The sequence below is a fragment of the Nipponia nippon genome, unplaced genomic scaffold (genome assembly GCF_047370975.1).
Source record: "Nipponia nippon isolate SJK-2023a ecotype South Korea unplaced genomic scaffold, ASM4737097v1 scaffold_4, whole genome shotgun sequence".
NCBI lineage: Eukaryota > Metazoa > Chordata > Aves > Pelecaniformes > Threskiornithidae > Nipponia > Nipponia nippon.
In genome coordinates, this window is record NW_028262358.1 from 126,134,471 (window position 1) to 126,148,758 (window position 14,288).

General features: G+C 63.2%; 1 protein-coding gene across 2 annotated transcripts; it reads left to right on the forward strand.

Annotated features, from left to right (window-relative positions):
- Positions 1–346: 346 nt before the first annotated feature.
- On the forward strand, positions 347–13,844 carry KIF3C (kinesin family member 3C). 2 transcript variants are annotated; one of them, XM_087776262.1, is made up of 8 exons: positions 348–1,835; positions 5,870–5,971; positions 6,072–6,194; positions 6,299–6,417; positions 8,240–8,356; positions 8,637–8,745; positions 9,488–9,663; positions 10,579–13,844. In XM_087776262.1, exons 1-8 carry the CDS (start codon positions 423–425, stop codon positions 10,670–10,672), a joined length of 2,253 nt encoding a protein of 750 aa, XP_087632388.1. In that variant the 5' UTR covers positions 348–422; the 3' UTR covers positions 10,673–13,844. The 2 variants fall into 2 exon arrangements, with proteins under 2 accessions (XP_087632389.1, XP_087632388.1); XM_087776263.1 differs by lacking the exon at positions 8,240–8,356 and having other exon boundaries at positions 347–1,835.
- The last annotated feature ends 444 nt before the right edge of the window (positions 13,845–14,288 follow it).

Here is a 14,288-nt window from a genome sequence, read left to right on the forward strand (position 1 = left end):
TCCCCCCCGCGCCCCCCCGCCCCGGCGCAGCACAAAGGCGGGACTACAGCTCCCGGCGTGCCCGGGCGGGGGCCGGCAGCGCTGCCTGCTGCCCGCGTCCCTGCCTGCGCCGCTGCCTGCGCCTGTGCGCAGCCCGGCGGCAGCGAATCAGCCGCGCCGCCCGCCCCGCCGGCAGCCGCCCTGCCCGCCCTGCCCGCCCTGCCCGTCCCCGCACACGGGCGGGGCGCAGCGGCCGCGCTGCCATGAGCGAGCGCCCGGCGGGGCCGCCCCGCCGCCCCCCGGCCCCCCGCAGCCTCCGCCCCGGCCGCGCCCGCGGCCCCCGCCCGGCCCCGGCCCCGCTCCCGGCCCCGCTCCCGGCCCGGGGGATGCTGCGGGGGCGGCGCGGCTGAGCTCCCCCGCCGCCGCCCCGCTCCGCCGCCGCCATGGCCGGGAAGCCCCGCAGCGGCTGCGAGGCGCTGAAGGTGGTGGCCCGCTGCCGGCCCATGAGCAGGAAGGAGGAGGCGGCGGGCTACGAGCGCGTCCTGGAGCTGGACGTGAAGCTGGGGCAGGTGAGCATCCGAAACCCCCGCGCCGCCCCGGGGGAGCTGCCCAAGACCTTCACCTTCGACGCCGTCTACGACGCCAGCTCCAAGCAGGCGGACCTCTACGACGAGACCGTCCGGCCGCTGATCGACTCCGTGCTGCAGGGCTTCAACGGCACCATCTTCGCCTACGGCCAGACCGGGACGGGCAAGACCTACACCATGCAGGGGGCCTGGGCGGAGCCGGAGAAGCGGGGCATCATCCCCATGTCCTTCGAGCACATCTTCACCCACATCTCCCGCTCGCAGAACCAGCAGTACCTGGTGAGGGCCTCGTACCTGGAGATCTACCAGGAGGAGATCAGGGACCTCCTCGCCAAGGACCAGAGCAAGAAGCTGGAGCTGAAGGAGAACCCCGAGACGGGGGTCTACATCAAGGACCTCTCCTCCTTCGTGACCAAGAACGTCAAGGAGATCGAGCACGTGATGAACCTGGGGAGCCAGACGCGGTCCGTGGGCAGCACCAACATGAACGAGCACAGCTCCCGCTCCCACGCCATCTTCCTCATCACCATCGAGTGCAGCGAGACGGGGCCGGACGGCGAGGAGCACATCCGCGTGGGCAAGCTCAACCTGGTGGACCTGGCCGGCAGTGAGCGCCAGAGCAAAATGGGGGCCCACGGAGAGCGCCCCAAGGAAGCCTCCAAGATCAACCTCTCCCTCTCCGCCCTGGGCAACGTCATCTCCGCCCTCGTGGATGGCAAGAGCACGCACATCCCCTACCGGGACTCCAAGCTGACCCGCCTGCTGCAGGACTCCCTCGGGGGCAACGCCAAGACAATCATGGTGGCCACCTTGGGCCCGGCCTCTCACAGCTACGACGAGAGCCTCTCCACCCTCAGGTTCGCCAACAGGGCCAAGAACATCAAGAACAAGCCCCGGGTGAACGAGGACCCCAAGGACACCTTGCTGCGGGAGTTTCAGGAGGAGATCGTCCGGCTGAAAGCCCAGCTGGAGAAACGTGGCATGTTGGGGAAGAAGAGGAGAAGGAGCAGCCGGAGGAAGAAAGCGGTGGATGGAGAAAGCGCCACGGAGAACGAAGGGGAGGACGACAACGAGGACGGCCTGGAGAAGAACATGGAGAATTACTTGAAGGAGCAGAAGGAGAGGCTGGAAGAGGAGAAGGCCGCTATCCAGGATGACCACAGCCTGGTGAGCGAGGAGAAGCAGAAGCTGCTGCAGGAGAAGGAGAAGATGATAGAGGATCTGCGGAAGGAGCAGGAGGCCACGGAGCTGCTGGCCACCAAGTACAAGGTACGTGTTGCCACGCGCCGTTGCGAGCGGCGGTGGGGGAAGACCTGCTTTGCCTCCAGCCCCTCGTGGGGTGCCCGCGAAGGTGGCCAAGCAAGGTGGCCAAGCAAGGTGGCCAAGGGCAGCCCCGTGCTCCTGTGTAGCGTTGGGCTGGGGTTGCCCTCAGATATGGACCCGCCTGGGGACCTTGTGTGGGAGCTCCTGGGACGCGGGGTGGGAAGGGCCCCGGGGGAGTGGATCACTGGTGGCACGAGTTTGCTGTGCTCAGCTCTCGTCCCCCTCGGCACAACAAAGCATCTTGCGGCGGGGGCGGGGGGAGCGATGCTGCGGATTCGTCCCCGGTGGCCCCGGGAACACGCCCAGGGCTGGGACTGGGGACGCGGCGGCAGGGACAGGCAGGGCTGTGCGCCCGCAGGCAGGGCCTGGCAGCTCTGCAGGGACCCCTGTCCCCCCTCCCCGCCTCAAATCCTTCCTGGCACCCCCGAGCCGCGGCGGGGTGGGTGGGTGCCCGTTCCTGGCACCCTCCAGGCGTTGCACGCCGCCGGCTCAGGGATGTGTGGGGATGCGGGGCTGAGTGCGAGAGGGGCCACGGCAGCCCCAGCCCCAGGTGGCCGTGCCGGGGGTCCGGGGCTGCTCCACTGTCCCCCCCCAGCCCTGCTCCCGTCCCCGGTGAGGCTGGGGGATCCTGACCCCCTCCCACCTGCCCGCGGCTGCTGCGGGGCCGGGACCACAGACACGGCAGTGGGGAAGGAGCCCCCGCACCCTGACCCGCCGCGTCACGCTCTGGCACAGCCCCTCCGTCACCGCACTGGCCCGGATGTGGTGGCCAGGCTGGAGACCTAGCACGGAGCCCTCCAGGCGGGGCCATGCCCCGGGTGTCAGTCCCTGCCTGGGAATTCAGGGGCTGAGCAGGAGGATGCTCTCGTACCCTCCTCCATGGCCAGAGCCGTGTTTGTCGCAGCCCCAGGGACACATGGCCGTGCCCAGGGATGCATGGCAGCATCCAGGGACGCACGGCCATGCCCAAGGATGCACGGTCATGCCCAGGGATGCGTGGCCATGCCTGGATGCCTGCGCAGAGACCCATGGGCTCATGCTGGGACGTGCTGCCAGGGCAGAGCCGTGGGGGGGACACCGGTCGCCGGCTGGCATGACGGATGTCCCATGACGGGTGTCCCGGCAGAGCGGGACGCTCTGCATGGAGGTGGGCTCCTCACGGCCGGTGCCCACCGCCGCGGTGGAGTGCAGGTTGTTGCTGGCAGCCGTCCCGCACGGTCTCCTCATCCGGCACGGTGCAGCAGGGCTGGCTCGGGGCCACCGCCGGTCCTGTAACTGCTGAGTAACAAGGCAGGGCCAGAGGCGAGATGACGCCGCATCCCCTTCGGTGGCCTTCAGAGCCGCTCCACACACCGGGACCCTCCAGCCGCGGGGGTACAGTACAGTCACGCCAGCAAGGTATCGCCCCAGGGGGCAAAAATCCCCCCCTCTGCCAGCGATGGAGGGGCAGAGCCTGCCGCGACACTCACCCCACCGGGCACTGCCAGGGACCTGCCCAGGGGGACGTGCGGGGGGCACTGGGTGGCTTCCCGGTGCCCATGGGCAGCTCTGCCACGCAGTGGGGCCAGGCAGGGAGGCAGCGGCGTGAAAAGAGCCCTGTGTCCCGCTCACACGTTTAACGGCTCCATGGCGAAAGCAGCCGTAGTGACTGGGCGGACACGGGGTGCCCCGCACACGCGCGGGTGACACGCTGAACCCCATCTTGCCATCACGCTCATGGCCGTGGCACAGCCAGGGCCCGGCCCCACCATCCGGCTGGGACGCATGGGCAGCATTGAGCTCGGAGAGGCGGGGGCCAGCCTGCCCCAGCAGATGTGCATTTCGGTGCCCAGATGTGCACCTCGGCGCCCAGATGTGCACCTCGGCGCCCAGGCCGCGGGGGAGCCTCTGCCCCTGGGGGCGGCTGCTCCAGGCCCCTCGCCCGACGGCTCTGCCGGGTGCCGAGGCCGGGGTCAGCGGGTGAGAAAGTGCCGGGGAAGTTATTTGGGTGCCGGAAATGATTTCCCATGAGAGGCTTAGCGCTCAATCTATCCCACGCGCTAAAGAAGATTGGGAGTCATCTTTGTTAGAGGGAATAAATGCTTTGGCAGGGAGAAAACAGCAGCACTAAGAAACCCCTTAATCCCGCGGCGAAGGCAGTAGCCAGCGGTGAACCCCGCGGGGAGGGGTGGCAGCGCGATGCCCTGGCTGACCATCTTCCCAGTGCCCGCCTGGTCCCCCGGTCCCCTCCCAGGTCCCCCCCAGTCCTGATGGGGCAGGACGCGCCCCGGCAGGGCACGGGGGATGCTGGCCAGCACGGGGTGCAACTGGGACCAGCTGAGAAGCGGCTTTGGAGGAGGAGGCGTGAGGGGCGAGGGGCCCGTAGAGCCCCAGTGCCCCCAGCCCGGCTGCCGCGCCGGGCCAGGAAGGGGAAAACAGGGGAAATAGAGCATCGCCCCAGATGGCGGTCAGTGTGAACGGGGGGCTGCAGCTTGCCTGAGCCCCCACCTCCGTGCCCAGGGCGGTGCTGGGGTACGGCCAGGGGGCACAGCACCCCCGGGAGAGCCCTGCCCAGCGCCAAGCGGTGGCGGCACCAACGAATGCCACGTGTGCCCCCCCAGTGCCAGCGTCCCCTCTTGGCGCGGCGTCAGGGCCTCCTGCCTGGCAGCGCCTTGGCTATGGCAGCGGGGGGGTCCCGGGGGTCCGGGCACGGTAGGGGGCAGGGAGGGAGCTTTGCATTCGGGGCTCTCAACTCAGGGGGTGCAGAGGGTCCCCAAGCAGGCTCGCCCGCGGGTGAGGGCAGGTGCGTGCCGGCACGGTGGCAGTCGGCGGCTGGCGGGGACGCCCCGGGGACGGCGGCGGGCGGTGCTGCTGCTGGCGCTGTCTGGGAGATTAATTTTTAAAGCCGTGTGCGGTGGCGTGGTGGCATGGGGACGTCTGGATCCATCCCTGCTCGTGCCCCTGAGCCGCAGCCGCAGGGTCACAGGGTGCCCACCCCCGGCGCCAGCTGCGCTGTCCCACTGACACCCCGACACGGTGACACGGCTACGGGTGTGCACGCACCCTGGGCACAGGTGCACACACATCTTGCAGGGGTGTGCATACGCCCGCTGTGTAGTGTGCTCACCTCATGCACGGGTGTGCACAGACACCCAGCGCTTGTACACACACCAGCACGCGTATCCGTGTATCCGACGTGTGTGCCCACAGGCGGCTCGTGTGTGCCCACCCCTGTGCCTGTGCACACCCATGGGCATGCATGAGTGGGCACACATGAGTGTGCTAATGCGTGTGTGCATGGGCATGCAGGGATGCGTGTGCATGAGTGAACTCACGGGTGTGCGCAGGGCTGCACACAGGCGTGTGCGTGCATGGGGTAAAGGAGAGCGTGCATGTGTGGGAGCATAAACATCTGCACGCTCGGGCCTGCAGTAGAAATGTGCGTGCGCACGTGCGTGTGTACGAGTGTGAGTGTGTGCACAGGGGTGTGACTGTGGCGTGTGCACACGTGGGTGTGCGCACGTGCACTGATAGGTGCGTGTGAGCGAGTGCAGCCGTGGCGCAGGGGAGCCCCTTTCCCCCCGGGAGGCAGTGGGAGATGCAGCCAGGGTGGGTCCCCGCTGCTGGCAGCTGCTGCGCATCCGTGGCGTCCCGCGGGCTCCCGGCTGTGCCGAAGGAAGCGGGACCCGAAACAGCCCAGGCTCGGCACCAGCGGCCCCGCACCACGTCCCTGCGGAGGGGCTCCATCGCTCGCACCCCCGCTCCAGCCCCCGCCGCTGCGCCCGGCGGCGGTGCTGAACCGGCCCCAAGCTCGTGGCGTCCATGCGCAGCCCCCTCCCCATCGGCTGGGCACCGAAGCCTGTGCCGCACCAAAGCTCCCAACTCCCTGAAGCCCAGGGTGGGGACGGGGACCCTGGGCCAGGGGCCAGGGACGGGGGTGACCACCTGGCAGCAAACCCCCTGGGGCCGTGCCCTGACCCCCGCCCCGCTCTGCCCCCCAGGCGATGGAGAGCAAGCTGCTCATCGGCGGCAGGACCATCGTGGACCACACCAACGAGCAGCAGAAGATGCTGGAGCTGAAGCGGCAGGAGATAGCCGAGCAGGTAACGGCGCGGGGGCCTGACCCGGCGTAGGCGGGCGACGGGGGCGTCCCGGGGGGCCGCTTCCCCCTCCCAGCTCTGAGCATTTCCCCCTGTGCTGCAGAAACGCCGGGAGCGGGAGATGCAGCAGGAGATGTTGCTGCGGGACGAGGAGACCATGGAGCTGCGGGAGACTTACACCTCCCTGCAGCAGGAGGTGGAGATCAAAACCAAGAAGCTGAAGAAGGTGAGAGCACGGCAGGCGGGGACAACCGTCCCTCCGGCCGCCGGGGCCCCGGGGCTTGCGCAGCCCCCGAGCCGTGGGGCTGAGGGGCTGCTCCTCTCCCCCAGCTGTACGCCAAGCTGCAGGCCGTGAAGGCGGAGATCCAGGACCAGCACGACGAGTACATCCGCGTGCGCCAGGACCTGGAGGAGGCACAGAACGAGCAGACGCGGGAGCTGAAGCTCAAGTAGGTGGTTGTGCGTCCGCTGCGGCCGGGTGCAGCTGTGCAGGGTGTGCAGGGCAGAATTGGGGTGCACAGAGCAGAGCTGGGGTGTGCAGAGCAAAGCTGGGGTGCACAGAGCAAAGCTGGGGTGTGCAGAGCAGAGCTGGGGTGCACAGAACAGAGCTGGGGTGCACAGAGCAAAGCTGGGGTGTGCAGAGCAGAGCTGGGGTGCACAGAACAGAGCTGGGGTGTGCAGAGCAGAGCTGGGGTGCACAGAGCAGAGCTGGGGTGTGCAGGGCAGAGCTGGAGTGCACAGAGCAGAGCTGGGGTGTGCAGGGCAGAATTGGGGTGCGCAGAGCAGAGCTGGGGTGCACAGAGCAGAGCTGGAGTGCACAGAGCAGAGCTGGGGTGCACAGAGCAGAGCTGGAGTGCGCAGAGCAGAGCTGCGGTTTGCAGACCAGAGCTGGGGTTTGCAGAGCAGAGCTGGGGTGCACAGAGCAGAGCTGGAGTGCGCAGAGCAAAGCTGGGGTGCACAGAGCAGAGCTGGGGTGTGCAGGGCAGAATTGGGGTGCGCAGAGCAAAGCTGGGGTGCACAGAGCAGAGCTGGAGTGCACAGAGCAGAACTGGGGTGCACAGAGCAAAGCTGGGGTGCCCAGAGCAGAGCTGGGGTGTGCAGGGCAGAGCTGGGGTGCACAGAGCAGAGCTGGGGTGTGCAGGGCAGAGCTGGGGTGTGCAGAGCAGAGCTGGGGTGTGCAGGGCAGAGCTGGGGTGCGCAGCTGGAGGGAGCGATACGCCTGCTGACGGGGACAACTGAGCGCTTCCTACCCCGTCAGTGGTGGCAGAAGGCGTAAAACATATTTAACCCTGTTGAGCTGGGTGAGTTGCACGCGAGAGTATAAAAAGTTGCTGAGAAAGGTCCAAAACCAGAAAACACACAGATAGGAACGACAGCACAGCAGCAGTGCGGGCTGCGGCTGCGTTACGGGACGTGGGGCGGTAGCTGGTGCTAAGTGTCCCCCAAGGGCGCCTGGAGACCTGCTCCGGCCCCAGCGCGGTCCTCGGAGGGAGAGCAGCTTCAGGGGGGCTCGGGGGGAGCCCCAGCCCCACCAGAGCCTCCGGCGCGACAGTGGCAGCCGGCAAAGCCGGGCAGTGTTTTCCCTCCGGGAGCCTCCCAGCAGGAGATGCAGCTGCTGGTCCATCACCTTTAGTGGGTTTGGTTTCACTTCAGGCAATAATCTTAGTCAAGATCTATAAAAAAACGCACCCAGACATATATAAGTACCTTAGGATTTTCAAGGTAAAATATTTATACTTTTACCAGAAACAAAATTTCGTCTCAAATTTTGCTACCTTTCTCTTCAAACGTGATTCAAACTTTTCCAAAGCCGGCAGCTCAATGAAGCAACTCATCGACTCGAAACGATTTTCTGCAGCTGCTCAAGTTGCCCCAAAAAAATGTGAAAAAAAAAGATTCCCTTTGGGGTCCATTTTGCGTCATTGAGCTTTCCTTTATTTTCTGGCCGGGCAGCTGGGGGCTCGGAGAGCAGACGGGGCTCCTGCCTGAGTGCCTTTGCCCTCTCTGATGACCGTCTTCCTCTGCCCTCCCTCTCCTGCCTCTCTCGCCTCTCTGTCGGCCGGATCTGTTGCTTCAACCTCTCCATTTCCATCATGTTTCCATCTTCTGGATGTTTTCCCGTTTCCTTGCGTCTCCCTCTCTTCCTGACATCCCTTTCCTCTCCCTTTCCGCCCTGTTTTCTGTCACTTATCACATTAACTCCTTCCTCTCCTGCTCCTTCCCGCCCCCTTGCTCCCGCTCCGTCTCTCTCTCGGCCGGTCACTCGCGCAGGTACTTGATCATCGAGAACTTCATCCCACCAGAGGAGAAGAACAAGATCATGAACCGCCTGTACTTCGACGGTGAGGAGGACCAGTGGAAGTTCCAGCCGCTGGTGCCCACCGGAGGGTACGTCCCTGGCCCCGACCCACGCTCTGCCCCAGCGCTGCCAACCCGCGGGCACGAAGCCTCTGCCTGCAGGGCAGGGATGTCCCCCGGGCTGGGGGGGACAGCAGGGACCCCGGGGTGCTTGCAGGTGCCTACAGGTGGAAATCCTCTCCAAGCCAAGCCCCACCAGGAAGGGCCACCCTTCGCTCGCTGTAGACGAGCTCCGTTCGTCACTGTTTGGATGCATTTTTGGTAGGAATTTATGTTCTCTAATAAATGTTCCTCTCAATTTATTTTTTAGAAACAGCAGCCAAATGAAGAAGCGGCCTACCTCTGCGGTGGGGTACAAGAGACCCATCAGCCAATATGCCCGCGTGGCCATGGCCATGGGATCTCATCCGCGGTACCGGGTAAGTGAGAGGGACTGGTGCGTGCCAGGGGGACAAGAAGTCATTGGATAAATGGGAGGGAGGGAGGGAGGGATGGGTGGGTGGATGGGTGGATGGGTGGATGGATGGATGGATGGGTGGTTGAATGGATGGGTGGATGGATGGGTGGTTGGATAGATGGGTGGATAGATAGGTGGATGGATGGATAGGTGGATGAATGAATGGGTGGATGGATGGATAGATGGGTGGTTGGACAGATGGGTGGTTGGATGGGTGGGTGGATGGATGGGTGGATGGATGGATGGATGGGTGGGTGGTTGGATCGGTGGATGGATGGGTGGTGGGTCGTTGGATGGGTGGTGGGAGAGAAGACGGAGTAAACAAGCTCATGATGATTTGGGATACGTCAGTTCAAGCTCCCAGCTTTATCCTCCCACTTGGCAGGATCGGTGGCTGTGCTCTCAGCTGGTCCTTGAGCTGCTGGCTCACTGGCTCTGGCAGCTCCTGCCATTTGAAAGGACGGGGCCATTCAGCCTTGCCTGCTGGACTCGGCCCCAGGAAAGACCAGAAGAGCCTGAGCAGAGTCAGGAGCCTGGGCTCCAGTTTGGAGCTTGCCCTGTCGCTGGGGCAGCCAGAGGAGGGTCCTGCTCCCTGGCATGCCCGTCAGCTTCTCTCGGCAGTGTGGACTTGCCGGAGCTGGTGCCGTGTTTTGCCACGCGGTGACTCCTTGTGTTGGTTTTCCCTTTGCCCTGTCCTGCTGCAGGCTGAGAACATCATGTTCTTGGAGCTGGACCTCTCCCCTCCAGCCATCTTCGAGTTTGAGCGGAGCAGGGACCCAGCAGAGCAGGACCCCCGGGCTCTCCACCTGGAGAGGCTGATGCACCTGGACAGCCTCCTGGAGCGGCCGGCGGCCTCCCGGGTGAGGAAGTCCCGCTCCTGGTGAGTGCCGGCGGGCGGGGGGGACACGCGGGGGCTGCGGTGCGGCCGGGATGCTCCGTGCGGGGCAGTGCGTGGCCTTGGGGCAGGCGGAGGAGTTGCAGCGGAGCTGCAAGCCCCCCGTTCCTTTTGGGGTTGAAACTGGCCGTCAGTTATTGGGGTGTGACCAGATTTTAAAATATGGCTGATGTTGCTTCAGTAACAGTTGTTGGATAAGTATTAAAAACAGGGTGATGATGTCGTATGTCATCATATACATCTCAGCGCGGGAAAGCCATGGGCCTGTTGGAGCGGGGCCAGAGGAGGCCACCAAAATGGTCAGAGGCTGGAGCAGCTCTGCTGGGGAGAAAGGCTGAGAGAGCTGGGGGGGTTCAGCCTGGAGAGGAGGAGGCTGCGGGCAGAGCTGATTGCGGCCTCTCCGTGCTTAACGGGGGCCGACAAGAAAGGTGGGGACAGGCTTTTTAGCGGGGCCTGCGGCGACAGGACAAGGGGGAACGGTTTTAAACGGAAAGAGGGGAGATTCAGACTGGACAGAAGGAAGAAATTGTTTGTGCTGAGGGCGGTGAGGCACTGGCCCAGGTTGCCCAGAGCGGTGGGAGATGGCCCATCCCTGGACACGTTCAAGGCCAGGTTGGACGGGGCTCTGAGCACCCTGGTCTGGGTGAAGATGTCCCTGCCCATGGCAGGGGTGGGACTGGGTGGCCTTTGGAGGTCCCTGCCCACCCAAACCCTTCTGTGATTTGATGATATACGTATATCCCAGATGATAAGACATAAGGTGTTGCCCTGCCCAACACTGGGTGTTCTTTGGTGCTGCCTGCGTAGCAAATGACTGAGAAAATGGCTGGATTTCGGGGAGAGCGGGAGGCCGCGGAAGGAGAAGGAAACCAGGTTTTCTCTGTTCGTCTCCCCATCCAGGTGCCAGACGCCGCGGTCACTGCCGTCCTCAACCACGCATGTCTCCCTCACCTCCAGCTCCCCGCGCGCCGCCACGATGCCAGCTCAGGAGTGACGTCCTGGACCCGCTCGTCCCCCGCACCGCCTCGCAGCGAGGACTGTGCCCCGCCGACGGCCGAGGAAGGGGCCCCAGCCGGCAGCATCCCCACCGGTCCCAGTTCGTCTTTGTCTTCAGCTACTTTGTGTGCGCGTGTGTTTGTGTGAGACGCTCACGAACAGCCCCGGGGCGAGGGGAGCTGCCCCCTCCTTCCTTCTGCCCCCCCGCCCCGATCTGGATCTGTCACTTTATTTATTTAACGTATTTATTTATGGAGTGGTTGATGCGCGGAATCAGGAGGCGTGCTCAGACTGGAGGACATCCACGGCTGGCAGTGGGCATCACGCCGACCGCTTCTCGGGTACGCTCGGCTCCCACCCACCTCCACGCCGCCGCCGCAGCCCCCGCGCAGGGCTGGGGCACGGGGACACCGCCGGGGTGGGCACCACCGGCGTACTGCTCACCATCGTGCTCTGCAGAGCAGGCAGGAGAGGGCACGTGCCCCTCTCTGGTGGCTTTGGCAGAAGGTGAGAGCAGCCCTGGACTCTGGTGCTGCCTTTGCTTTGCTGGATCCCAGGGAATTTGGCCATTTCTACAAGGATTTGGAGACTTCGTGGTGGCAGCACCTTGCGCTGGGCTTGTCAGAGGCCCAGAGGGACTCTCCAGCCTGCATCAACACTGGTGGCAGCAATGACATCTCATTGACTTCTGGGCATGGCTGTCACTCCAGGAATGCCAGCTCCATCCACAGAGAGGGCTTGCAGGTTAACCAAACCAAGTCAGGTGGCACCGGGACTTTGTTCCACCTGGGCCACGCTCTGGAGGCGGCTGGCCCTGTCCTCTTCAGTTGCCTGACACCCAGCTTGCTCCCATCCCTGACTAAGCGGGTGTTTAACTCCTTACAGCAAGAACGGGAGATGGAAATCTCCGTCCCCTTCCACCCACCCCTCCCAAAGACACACATAGTCTGGGGAGCAACGCTACCTGAATGAAACCAGGGGTGAGAGCGCCCACCATCCTGGCAACTAAAGGCAATGAAGAAATGCAGGATAAGACGGTGATGCCTGGAGGAGTGATGGCAACATCGCTCTCCTCCGGGCTGGGTAATACTGCGTGGAGGTCGCCTCGTAGTGGGGAGAAATGTCCTGGTGATTGCGTGGGTCGTGGAGGGATGGACGTGAAACGGGTAATGGGTAAGAGGGGGCGAGCCGTAAGGCCACTCTGGCGCTCTGAACCCCGTCCCAGGCAGGACACGTAGGTGCCAGGACATCGCTCGGTGTTCCTGAGCGATTCAGCTTTCAGCAACTCGATTGAGGGAAGGTGGGTCCTTGTTGAAGACCATTCCTGGCAGCGCCAGGCCAGCAGCTGTGGCTTCCCTGGGTGTGCGGAGGTGGGGGAGATCCGTTTGTCTGACGAGATCCTAACGAATGAGGGAGCGACCCCCAGGTCCACGTGGGAGGATATGGGTCTTCAAAGGGCCGTCTGCTGAGGCCGGTCCCTGGGAAGGCAGATCTGGGAAGACTGCAGGTAGGGCCTGTCTTCGGGCGATGAAGAGAATTTCTTCCGCTGGAGGACTGGTCACTGCTCACCTCGATGGCTCCTGCACACAGGACCCGGGCTCAGGGAGGGAGAGGGAAGGAGGCAGAGACAGAGCAGAAACATCAGGAGCAGAAACATAAGCTGTGTCTGCTTCAGAGCAGCGCAAGTCCCATCCAAGAGGAGCGTCCCATCAGCATGCTGCACGTGGCCGGGCTGGGGCATCCACAGACCTTCCCACCATCGCTGTACTCATCCCCTGCTCTGCCGCGGGGCGTCTTCTCCCCATCCCCTGCAGCATTGTCCTGCTTCGTGTTCTCTGCCCGTGCGCATCCCCCGGAGCAAGCTGGCTCTGGGCCCGTGAAACACGGTGGATGAGAGACCCGGTTCTTTATTTAGTTTTCTGGATAGCATCTGGGAGTCGGGGTCAGGAAGCACAGACCTCAGAACGGGGAGGAGCTGTCTGCAGGGATCTATTTTCCTTCCTTGTTTTCTAATTGCCCCAAGTTCATCTTCAGCCATGGCATCTTGTGGAGCCCCGAGGTGGTGACTCGGTGATGGTCTCTTTTACCTCCGTTCTCTACCCAGGGCATGGGAAACAAAGCTCCGGAGTTGATGGTGTCCTCTCATTCCCCATGGCTTGCCCCCGGCCACGGAGCATCGCGTCGAAGGGTGGATGTGCGCCACACCGGTCGCCCATGGCACGCGGTGGTCCTCGTCTGTGTCATGGCAAAGGACAGGTCCAGCAGGACCATGGTGACCATGGGATCCATGTGGAAGCCCTTCCAGCAGAGCACAGGACGGGCGTGCGAGCACCCGGTGCAGGGGACAGGGCTGAGCCGCTTTCAACATCCAAGTGCCGCTTGTATCGCATCTATCGTGCGCGTGGGCCTGGCAGTCTCCCGTGCACTCGCTCCGTCTCTCTCCACCGCTGCCGACGACCTCCCAACCTCCTTAGCACAAACCCCGAGGAAGGTTGTAAGCAGATGCTGGTGATCTGAGCCGAGACCGGGCGAGCTCGTGGCGGCGTTTTCCCTCTGCCTCGGGTGGCTCCGCAGCCTCTCTGCATCGCCGCAGCAACCTCAGCTGTATATTTGTAATGTTCTCTGGTCTTCGTATGTCGGTGCGTGTGTATTTACATAGGAGTGTGTGTAGGTGTGCGTGGGCGCGCGCGCGCGTGTAGCCAAGGGATCTATTTACCGTCAATGTGAGTGACCGAGGGGGCAAATCCCAGAGGGGGTACGGGGCTGGGCTGGGGCGCTTTTTTGTTGTTTAATTGTTTGGTTATTTTGGGTTTCAGGTTTGGACATTTTTTTTTCGCGAGGGGGTGGGTTGGGGTCTGTTTCGGATTGATTGACGAGGTGAGGGCCTTGATTAGGACCAAATTTTTGTGCCTGTTGCTCTGGTGATTTATTTAGAAATCAAAAGTTTACTGTATGGTGGCCCATCCTTGTCACTCTATACATATGAATATACAGGACATATTATAAATATATATATATTATACAAACTGTATGGAGAGAGGTCATTAATCTCACACCCCTCTGGCTTTGGATGGACACCTCTTCAATATGCTGTAATGTAGCTTTGACCCGGTGCTGGGAACGACCAGAAAGCGCCAGCACCCTTCAGAAAACTGGCAATGACACCAATAAAGGAATGAGCATCATTGCAAAGGGCGTCTGCAGCCTCGTTCATCCGCAGCTCCGGCCGGCCCGAACCCGCTGCCACCGCGGTGCCGAGCCCGTGCGGTAATGTAAGCGCAGCTCCGCATCGCGTACCCCGCTCGGGGGGACCTGGCGGGCTGCGTGTGTTTAGAGACAAGGATTCGGGATTTGGGCTCCTGCTGCTGCGCGGACGGGGGCACCGATGCCTGCCCGCCTGGAATTCTCCATTTATTTCTCCTGTTTCATATAATATGGAGCATTTGTACTAAAACAACTGCAATTTGCAGGAAGCTTCACTAGGACAAGGTCTGAGCAGCACACGCTGGTGTTGCTAGCTATGAGCTTGCTCTCTAAAAATCGTATGAGCTCCAAGAGCATGGAGAGGCCTGTGTAAAATTGGTAAGTTGATTTGGGGGGGATTTCGTTTTACG